This window comes from Poecilia formosa, unplaced genomic scaffold, assembly GCF_000485575.1.
Source record: "Poecilia formosa unplaced genomic scaffold, Poecilia_formosa-5.1.2 Scaffold411, whole genome shotgun sequence".
Lineage (NCBI taxonomy): Eukaryota > Metazoa > Chordata > Actinopteri > Cyprinodontiformes > Poeciliidae > Poecilia > Poecilia formosa.
Window position 1 is genome coordinate 6,415 of NW_006800350.1, and position 11,484 is coordinate 17,898.

Genomic DNA, 11,484 nt, shown 5'->3' on the forward strand with positions numbered 1-11,484 from the left:
TGCCCAAGTTAAAGGAGGGGAACCAAATATTTTAGCCACCTGAAATAATCTGTTCCCCCTACATAAAATGGAAACAAATTAATTTACCTGCAAGTCTTTAACTGTGTTGATTTCTCTCTTCAACAACAAATCCTGTGGATTTGGTGACATTTGATCATTATTTGCCCAAGTTAAAGGAGGGGAACCAAATATTTTAGCCACCTGAAATAAACCGTTCTCCCTCCATTTCATAGGAACAAATTAAATAACCAGCAAGTCTTTAACTGGGTTTATTCCTCTCTTCATCAATAACAAATATTGTAAGTTTGAAAACATTTGCTTTCATCACAGCTCTGTGCAAAGTGTCGTGTGATTGGTCAGAAGTTTGTTGCCGTGTTTTTTTCAAGACAGCAATGTTGATATTTTGCTTTTACTGTTCCGCTCTAGATGACCGTTTAGCAACACAGCGAATGCAGGGAGAGAGTGAGATGGGTGTAGCTGAAGGGGGCGGGGCGTCTGCTAAATGCTCTGCGCCTTTAACCACCTGGGAACTGCTGGCCTTGTCCTCTGATCACTGGGTAAGAGGCAGGACGCACCATGGAGAGGTTTCCAGTCCAACCTGAACGCATAACTTGGACAGCAGCAGCTGGAGTACCCAAGAAGAAGACATGAACTGACTGCATTCAGGAAGACCCCAGGTTGGGATTCAAACCCACAATCTCCTTGGTGCACGGAAACAATGCCACAAACTTGCAGAACATCAGTTGACACTCCTAATTTAGTGCATTTAAAGTTATATGCTGGATGAATAAGACTTATTGACTGGACATCCCAACAGCGCCGAGACGTTTTGAACACATTTAATCTAAAGTGTTCAAGCTCCATAATTTATCCTTCTGATGATCCACCATCTACTGAAATAAGTAGCTGCTTCCTGAACAAAATAACCACAAACCGATTCCTTTATTTTTTGCCATAATCCATTATGTTGTAAATACAGTGCACATTTACAAGCCTGTCATTTTAAAACTAACCTGAATGTTTACAAGCTTCCTCTTCATATATTAGTAAAGGATTAAGAGATGAATGTTGATGTGATGATGTGCTGGCTTCTTAAAGTGACAGAGGCCCAATTTAAAGGCATTAAACTGTTAAGTCATTTGATATATACAGCAGTTTTATAATAACCTAACATAACATAGTTACTTGATTATGCTATAAAATGATACTATGTGGCTAGAAAACACATAATACTGCCCCTTTAAATATGTAAGTGCATTTTGGATCTTGTCCAAAATGCACTTACATATTTGCACTTTCAAATATATATTGAAACATTTATCATAAAACTGAATCAATACATGGACATTGAAGAAAAGGAGTTAAAAACAGGAAACTACAATAATGGCGGCAGCATTGTGTAAAACCGAGTGTTGACCTCTGACTGCGTCAGCTTTTTACACCGAGCTAATGCTAGCCTCACCGGGCTCAGACTGCGCCTGCTAGCACTAGCACCGTTACCATGACGACTTGTTTTTCTGAAGCATGTGACCTTTGTGAGATTCCAAGTTCCTTATAACTCACATAAAGAACAACGTTGCTACTGGGGAATACATTACTTTTCACACAGATTCATGCTTTTCCAGGCCAAAATTACATCTAAAAACATTAATTTACATTATCTAGCAGATAAGGACCATTTGAACCTTCAGTGCAGTGATTTACAGTAAATGTGCCTCGGTTTATTGTCAGGAGTGGTAACAGTGTAACAACTGAAATAGTAATTAGACTACCCCCTTCCTGAAAAATGGAATGTTGTTTTAATTTAACTCCATTATTCCCATCATTGGTGAGTTCTCATGTGGCAGGTCAGTTCTCTATGCTGTGTGAACGACTTCTCACAAGATGCACAACTAAAGAGTTTCTCACCTGTGTGAATTCTGAGGTGATTAGTTAACTCAGAACTCCATCTGAAAGATTTTTCACATGATCCACAAGGAAAGCGCTTCTTAGCTGTGTGAGTCCGAAGGTGATTAGCTAAATGACTACTCTCTCTGAAAGATTTATCACATTGCTCACAAGGATATGGCCTTTCAGCTTTGTGAGTTTCCATGTGCGCATCTAGGTCAGACTGCTGGGTGAAATCTTTCCCACAGGTCAAACACAAGAAAGGCTTCTCAGCTGTGTGAGTCTTAAGGTGTTTTGATAAACGACCACCACATCGAAAGGATTTATTACACAGCTCACAGGGATAAGGCTTCTCTTCTGCATGAGTGTTAAGATGATTAGCTAAATGATATCTCTCTCTGAAAGATTTATCACACAGCTCACAAGAATAGGGCCTCTCATCTGCGTGCGTTCTTACATGAACTCTGAATTGACCGGCCTGCCTGTAAGTCTTACCACAAACGTTACATGTGTACGGCTTCTCACCTGTGTGAGTTCTTGTATGAACAGTCAATTGACCGGCCACTCTGAACGTTTTCCCACAAACGTTACATGAGTATGGCTTCTCCCCTGAGTGAGTTCTTACATGAACAGTCAACTGACTGGCGACCCTGAAAGTCTTACCACAAACGCTACACGAGTACGGCTTCTCCCCGGAGTGAATTCTCATGTGTGCAGTTAGCTTAGACTGCATGGTGAAATCCTTCCCACAGGTCAGACATGAGAAAGACCTCTCAGCTGTGTGAGTTCTCTTGTGACTACTTAAAAGACAGGAAGAATAAAAGGATTCACCGCACACTTTACAAGCAAGTGGTTTTGCATCTGCCCGCATTTTTATATGGTAGGATAGATAAGAACGATCTCTGAAAGATTTACCACAAGATTCACAACTAAACGGTTTCTCGTCTGTGTGAGTTGCCAGGTGATGGGTTAACTCGCAACTCTTTCTGAAAGATTTACCACATGATTCACAAACATGGGGCATTTCACCTGAGTGAATTTTCATGTGAACAGTCAAGTTCCTGTGCTTTCTGAAAGATTTACCACAAATTTTACAATGCACCTTCTCCCTCGTGTGTGTTTTCATGTGAGCAGTCAAGTAGAAAGGTTTAGTGTAACATTTACCACATACGCTACAACGGGACGCAGCAGATTTTTGCCTTTCTAGTTCTGAAATGTCCACATTGTCCCTGTAATATCTGCAGTCCTGAGGTCTGTTCTCTGGCTGCAGGTCTTTACTGGATCCTGAAACTTCCTGGTTGCTTCCTTGCTGATGTTGGTTCACATCTGCAGGACGGTTTCCAGAGAGCAGCTGGTTCCTGTTTGGTTCCGGATCACTGATGTGTTTAGCAGGAGTCACCATCAAGGTTTCAGGCTCCTGCTTCACCACAAGATGATCTTTATCCTGATCACTGCAGAAATCCTCATGTTCCTCTTTGATCTTCACAGGTTCTGGATCTGCTGGTTCCTTTTTAATCTCTACAGGTTCTGGTTCCTGTTTCGTCTCCATCCTCTGCTCCAGTTCTGGATCATTGTGGAATAATTCCTCATCAGCAGCAGTCACCATTGAGGCGCTGCTCTCCTGTTTCAGTAGAAGCTGCCCATCATCCTGAAAGACCCACAGTTGAATTTGTTCTACTTTGATTGGCTGAAGTTCTGGTTCCCAGTTTGTCTCAATCATCTGTGGTTCTGGTTCCTCCTCTTCCTCTTTTATCCGTCTCTCTGTGGTTATGAGAAGATCATCAGGCAGAACCTCAGAAGTAACAGACATGATGCTGTGGAGAACATTAATGACATTTATGTAAAAAACAATGTAAAGGAAATCTGGAAACACTTTAAGGATTGAGATTTTAATAGCATTTTTACTGTAATGTATAAAAATAGGTTTTAAATAGAATCATGTAAAATTTGGTCAATTATCTTTCAAATATAAATTTTCAAGCTTTAGGAACTTTTTTAAATTTAGAAAACTGTAACAGACTGGAAGTTAAACACTAAGAATAAGAACAATACCTTTCAGAAAATATATTTAAGCAGAAAATATATATTTAACGGTAATCTTGTAAAATGCGACAAGCAATATTTTCTTGTATAGATTACCAAACAGTACATTGACTGAAAACTTAAAGTCTAGCCACAAAAGACATGAAAAAAGTGGTAAAACTTTCAATATTTCATATAAAAATATGTTGGGGAAAAAAGAAAAGCAAAAAGGAATAAATGTGAATAATTGGTGCTATTCAACAGGGCGACCGCCTTACTTTATGTACTTAATGAACAGTTTTTATGAAAGTTGGAAAGTTTCATCCAGAACCTAATTACTGATTCAGAAAAAACAAAGAAAACAAACATGGCTGCTGCCTGGTGGGAGGTTACAGATTGTGATGCAGCCGCCTGGCGATGACATCACTGACCGACAACAAGCCCCACAATGAGGCGCTTCCTCAAGAACACCCGGCTGGCCGGCAGGAAGGAACTGCCAGAAAAGAAAAAAAGACTTCCAGGAGGGAGCCAGCAAATTATTTTATAGAGGTGTCTTCAGTCAGGAGCAGAGACAGGAAGCAGGGCTGCAGGAAGCTACAGACTGAGGGCGGGACCACTGCAACCAGTCCGATGTGGAAGGGATAATAATTGGTTGCTGCGACAATGTGGCATCCCGTTTACCGTTACTGTCATGATGAGATCTGATATGCAAAGCTCCACAGGAAATGAATGGATTACCAGTGAAACGATGGGAGAGTCAAAGTGATGAGCTCAGCAGAAACTTTCACACATTTCACAAAGGCTTAAGACACTATTGAGCTTTGGCATTTCTCCTGGTCATCATCACTTACGGCCATATTGTTGGGCAGGTTTTCTGCATAACGTCACAATACACAGAGGAGGAAATGAGTATTTGATACCCCACTGATGTTGAAAGTTTGTACTGTGACAAATAAACAGTCTATGATTTTATGGCAGCTTCATTTTGACAGTGAGAGATAGAATATCAAAAAGAAAATACAGAAAATTAATTAATATTTAAATAAAAAATAATTTGCATTGATCCTCTAATAACCAGCCAAAGTATGTTGAACCCAGCACTGCATTACAGACACCTGTCCCAAAGTGTCACCTGTATAAAAGGCCACCTGCCAACAGACTCAGAGACACTCCAACATCTGCACCATGGCAACACTCAGGGACAAAATGGCTGACCTGCACAAGGCTGGAATGGGCTGCAAGGCCACAAGTAAGAAGCTGGATGAGAAGGTGACGACTGTTGGTGCAATTATCCAGAGGTGGAAGAAGTACAACATCACCATCAATCGACGCTGGCCTGGAGCTCCATGCAGGACGTGGCCTCATGGAGTCTCAATGATCAGGAGAAAGGCTAAAAATCAGCCAAGAACTACAAGAGAGGAGCTGGTTGAGGGTTCGGGACCACAGCCTCCAAACAAACACTGGTGACACACCGAGACGTAACGTTTCAAATCCTGCAGTGCACACAAGGATCCTCTGCTCAAGAAGGCTCAGGTCCACCCCGCCTTCAGTCTGCCAATGAACACCAACGACCCAGAGAGTCGTTGATAAGGTGCTGTGGTCAGACGAGGCCAAGAGTGGGCTCTTTGGCTACAACTCAACTCCACAAGTTTGGAGGAAGAAAATGACAGAATATGACCTCAGAACACCGTCCCCACCAGCACGGTGGTGGAAGTATTATGTTTTGGGGTGTTTGTCTTCTAAGGGCACAGGCCGGCTTCACCGCGTCAACGGGAAGATGAACGGGGCCGTGTGGATGACGACCTCCTTCCTTCTGTCAGGGCAGTGGAAACGTTTTCCAGGACCACGACGACCCAAAACATGCAGCCGAGGAAAACAAGACGAGGCTCCAGAAGAAGCATGTGAAGGTCATGGAATGACCTCAACCCACTGGAAATCTGTGGACAGCTGAAGCCTAAAAACCTCCAGGCTTAGGAGACGCTCTGCAGAGGCGTGGCCAAAACAAGTCTGACCTCATAAACACGAGAGCCGCCCGGCTGCTGGCCAACCACGGTTTAAATGACGTCTCACTGGGCTCACATACTTATTTCCTTCAATAAAATGCTATTTTTTTTTTCTAATTTCATGTAATTTTCTCAGTTTTTCTTTAATTTTTTGTGTCACTGTTAAAATAAAGCTGGCATAAAATTCTGAGACGTTTCATTTATTTTTTTGTAGAAACATTTTTAAATACTTATTTCCTCCAATATGTGTCTGAATGTTTCACAGAAGGTGTTTAAAGCACAATCAGAATAAAAATGCTGGTTCTGTTCGGAAACATTAGAAATTGTCGTCCAAAGGAGGATCGTTGACGTGTCGATGCTGAGCCTCTTCATCACCACAACCAGAGACGGTGCAGTCGACCCTCTCTGAGGAAACCCGTCTAACACCAGTTACAGTCTCTGATTTCCCTTCAGGACTGAAACCATTTTTGAATTTAATCAAATTCAAGTGTCACTAAAGTCACTACAGCACAAAACTGTGAAAATATGTATGAATGCTGTTATAAACCTTCATACTTACGAACAGATCAGAGGCTGGCAGCAGGATTTACTCTGTCAAATTCTTTTTGTCCTCAGATTTCTACTTCTCAGTTAGCTTCTCAGTTAGCTTCTCAGTTAGCTCCTCAGTTAGCTCCTCAGTTAGCTTCTCAGTTAGCTTCTCAGTTAGCTTGTCAGTTAGCTCCTCAGTTAGCTTCTCAGTTAGCTCCTCAGTTAGCTTCTCAGTTAGCTTCTCAGTTAGCTTGCAGGCTAGAAACAGACTAGCAGCTGAAGCACTGGCTCCTAACAATGTGGTAATAAGAGTAAAGGCAGCTCATTCATTAGTAAAAGGTTTCCAGGTTTTCTCGGCTCTAGTGACCTTTATGAAAACGGTCAGAAGGACAGCAGGTTGTTGAGAACTACGGTGTAAAATATCTGCCACCCAAATAAGTAAAGTCTTATATTAGGGATGTACATTATATTTTATATTCAGGAGGGTGTACTGAAAGGTCTAATTATGACTAAATGAATTAGAAATGTCACCAAATCGGTTGTTGTAAGATTTTCGGCCACAGGTTTCTTACTCTTCTTAATGATTTGTCCCACATGTGAACTTTTGTTTCGCTGAAGGTTTTGGTTAAGTTTCATTTAATACATTTTGTAACTCCTGGTCCTTCAGCTGCTTCATGTTTTCAAGAGGGATGTTGTATAAAATGTAAACAGTGGTGGAACGTTTTACAAACATTTTTATATGTTTTAGTAAATTAATGCATAAACATACTAATAAATAAAATATTTGCAGAGTTAATCAGTCACCTGCACATCATGGAGTTTGTTTTGAGCTGTTTTTGTCAATCAATATTTACTCTTTGCTGCCTCACAGTTATTAAGCTCTGGGTTCAGATGGTGATGCAACCCGTCTTCACTTGCAACCAGAAGATGCTGAAGCGGAAACAGTTGTGGGGCAACGCAACCCGTTCAACAACAATGGGGAAAACATCTTTATTGTTATGCTGCTTTTTCTTTTTAGCTCATTACAGATGCACATCTGCTCCACATCATAAAAAATTCACATTACGCTTTGAATTTCAGTTGGAAATTATATATTTACCATTTGATGCCTCTGTATTTATTGTGATTAAGGCTTTCAGTCCATCTACATCTGCAACATGTACATTCAAAAGGTAGGATAAAAAGAAAATATTTAACATTTAAAACCTGAAGGTAGCTTCCTTTTCCTTATTAGGAGTTTCAGTACACAGGGTTCCCCCAGTATTATAAGCCTGGCGGGCCTCCAGGCTTTACTTGGGCCCCCACCAGGCTAAGCACTGTTTATTTATTTAAGTCTTTTTAAAATGTTTGCATTTTTTAACACTACCTGATGTTCAGGTATTAATCTTACAATCTTTCAATAACACATATTTATCAAGTGATATTTTAAACATGTTTTAACTGAAAAACACGACAGGCTGCTGGATGAATGAACCAGGCTGAGCTTCCTCTTTATGTTATAAAGGCAGAATATTCTGATGCATTTTAAACAGCTGTGATATTCTGATAGCTGACTTTAGAGTATCTACATGTTGGATGTTCTGCTGGTTTTTAGGAAAGTAGGATCTGATCTAATGACTCGGTTCTGACCGGATTGACCCAATCCAGAAGAAACTGAAGTTTAAAAGCTTCTAATTTATAGTTTGCATGGAATATTTTCTGTATTTGACCATTATTATTATTATTTTAAATGACAGGAAAATTTGAAGCCCGTCAGCCATTTTGACAGGTTATAATTAACCTGTCAAAATGCATGCGCAGACATGTGCATGTGTCTGCGCATGCACAGACATTATTGACTTTATCCAAAGATTTAATCGCAGAGGCAACTAAAATCAATCAATAGGAAAATCCTCTCTGAAAATCACCTCCTGGACTCTGAACTAACAGCGTCTTTCTGACCGGAGCTGACGGCCTGTTGAGGAGTCAGAGACCTCCTGTCTCCTGCTGACTTCAGGAGGAGTCAGGAGGTCTCTGACTCCTCAACAGGAGGAGTCAGAGACCTCCTGACTCCTCCTGTTGAGGAGTCAGAGACCGGAGGCTTTGGAGAGTTGCAGTGATCTGTATCTGTCCGTTTAATTTAATTCCAATAAAAACCTGTTTCCCCATCTGATGCTGTTTACAAACTCCTCTGTATTTAAAACATTTTTAACAGGACGGATATTCCAGTAAAAGGACTAGTGCATACATCTATAGCTTTTCATTTTAAACCGGTAGGATATTCTGATGAAGGAAGTGATGATCTTGTGGTTTCGTCGTGTATATAAATTGTTCCAATGCTAAGCTAACCATAACTCTTAGGCTTCCACTTCAATCCCGTCACTCAGATCCAAAGTATTTAACATGAACAAAACCTGCTGTAGTTTTCTGTTCATAAACATGACGGTAGCAGTTTTGGACGCGTAGCACGGATAGATAGACTTAGCTATCTATCCGTGCTACTGTAGGGAAATCTAACGAGGTAGCTCAGATAGTCAGAACAAGAGAAACCACACAAAATATCCCGATGAAACGCAAACCCAGCCCGCGCAGGGTAAAGAACTCTTCAGCTGATCGGTTTGGATCAACTGACTGATGAACCAGCGCAGGTTCCTCTGCAGATGCGACCAGGAGGAATTGGTGAGGCTGAGAGTTCAGACTGTAGCGGAGAAGTGGAGTCGTTTCATTTCATTTATTATAAGTTATTGGGGCCTCAGTCAGTGGTTTGTGTCACGACGTAGGAGAAAAGGTTGGATGCTTTCATCTGTATGTGTGATGGGATCTGGATTCAGGTTCAACTAGTGAATATTATCTAAACCGCATAAAAATGCAGCTCAATGTTAATATGATTATAATTTGATGGGTAAAAATAGCAGATGGCGGATTTTTTATGCTGTCCGTCAAAATGACGGAGAACAAAAAAGTCCAGCGCNCTTTCTCGCACCCAGCTTAAACAGAGTTTACTTCAGTTCTGGGTAGGGTAAATCTCGGCAGATTTAGGAAACTCAATTCACCCGTTAGACGGAGAGCTGGGAGCAACATCTCCCTCCTCTCAGAAGAGGAAGTAGAGAGAGAGAAGGGGGGGGGGGTGTTGTGCAACAACAGCAGACATGTGCATGTGTCTGCGCATGTACAGACATTATAGACTTTATCCAGAGATTTAATTGCAGAGGCAACTAAAATCAATCAATAGGAAATCCTCTCTGAAAATCACCTCCTGGACTCTGAACTAACTGCGTCTTTCTGACTGGAGCTGATGGCCTGTTGAGGAGTCACAGACCTCCTGTCTCCACGAGGAGACAGGAGGTCTGACAGGAGACCCAACAGGACTCCTCCTGTTGGGTCTGTGACTCCTCCTGTTGAGGAGTCACAGACCGGAGGCTTTGGAGAGTTGCAGTGATCTGTATCTGTCCGTTTAATTTAATTCCAATAAAAACCTGTTTCTCCTGTCTGATGCTGTTTTATTCTTACAAACTCCTCTGTATTTAAAATATTTCTTTAAAAAAGTAGGATACTCCAGTAAAAGGACTAGTGCATACATCTATAGCTTTTCATTTTAAACCGGTAGGATATTCTGATGAAGGAAGTGATCTTCTTGTCGTGTATATAAATTGTTCCAATGCTAAGCTAACCATAACTCTGAGGCTTCACTTCAGCCCCGTCACTCAGATAAAGTTATCCAAAGTATTTAACATGAACAAAACCTGCTGTAGTTTTCTGTTCATAAACATGACGGTAGCAATTTTGGACGCGTAGCACGGATAGATAGGCTTGGCTATCTATCCGTGCTACTGTAGGGAAACCTAATGAGGTAGCTCAGATAGTCAGAACAAGCGAAATCCCGATGAAACGCAAACCCAGCCCGCACAGGGTAAAACGGTTCAGCTGATCGGTTTGCATCAGACGGATCAACTGACTGATGAACCAGCGCAGGTTCCTCTGCAGATGCGACCAGGAGGAATTGGTGAGGCTGAGAGTTCAGACTGTAGCGGAGAAGTGGAGTCGATTCATTTCATTTATTATAAGTTATTGGGGCCTCAGTCAGTGGTTTGTGTCACGACGTACGAGAAAAGGTTGGATGGGATCTGGATTCAGGTTCAACTCGTGAATATTAACTAAACCGCATAAAAATGCAGCTCAATGTTAATATGATTATAATTTGATGGGTAAAAATAGCAGATGGCGGATTTTTTATGCTGTCCGTCAAAATGACGGAGAACAAAAAAGTCCAGCGCTGGTTGTACATATTTAAGCTTCAGTGTTTTTATGTGGAAATATCACCTCTCCGAACCTCGTCTTTGTAAAAGCCTTCTGCTTCCTCCGCGGTATCAACTAGTTCCTTGATTATGTTTTCTGTATCCCAGTGTTAGTTCATTCAGAACCGTTCAGTTAGCAAACCTGCAGGTTCCGAGATGATTCGGGTTTTCCAGCTGGTGCCCGGCAGTCTGAGCTGATGATCGGCCTCTTCCGCCTGAAGGGCGACGCTGTTTATTTCCGCTCGTCTCTCTCTGATGCTGAACCGAAGATGTTTTACTGCAGACTCTCAAATGTTCAGCTACACAGCAGAAACCGCTTCCTAATCGACGATAAACGAGGAAGTCTAGAAGCTAAAGATGCTAACATCTCGTTCGCTTCCGCTGGAAGTCTCACACGTAGACTTCCCCCAGAAACAGTTCACATCATTTTAGTTCCGCCGCGGGTTAGAAATATTTTTTTCCCCTAATTGTTTTTCTTTTATTTTGTTTGCTTGTTTTTGCTTCATCTAAACAACAAAAAAGTTTTTTGGTTGTTGAACAGAGTGTCCCATCCACACAGAGACTGACGGCTTCCTTATTTTACTTTATAGCACATTAAAATAATATTAACAGACAATCAAACATGAATACATTTAAAGCATGCTTCTTTTTCAGAACTGTTATATATTTGGTGTATGTTCAAATTATACATTTATTTCTATATTAGTAAGAAACTCTCTAAAGGACTTCAAGAATAAAATGAGACAAGAAATATTTTGCAAATATAATTA

General features: G+C 41.1%; 1 protein-coding gene across 6 annotated transcripts in view; it reads right to left on the reverse strand.

Annotated features, from left to right (window-relative positions):
* Nucleotides 1-923: 923 nt before the first annotated feature.
* Nucleotides 924-11,484, reverse strand: part of LOC103155057 (gastrula zinc finger protein XlCGF57.1-like) — an 11,347-nt gene continuing 786 nt past the window's right edge. For 2 of the 6 annotated variants that reach the window (XM_007576586.2, XM_016663268.1), the window contains exon 2: nt 924-3,701. In XM_007576586.2, coding sequence (XP_007576648.1) covers nt 1,823-3,697 — 1,875 coding nt within the window. In that variant the 5' untranslated portion in view covers nt 3,698-3,701 and the 3' untranslated portion in view covers nt 924-1,822. Of the gene's footprint in view, nt 3,704-10,736; nt 11,121-11,484 lie in introns of those variants that run through there. The other 4 variants (XM_007576583.2, XM_016663265.1, XM_016663266.1 and 1 more) reach the window with 4 other exon arrangements.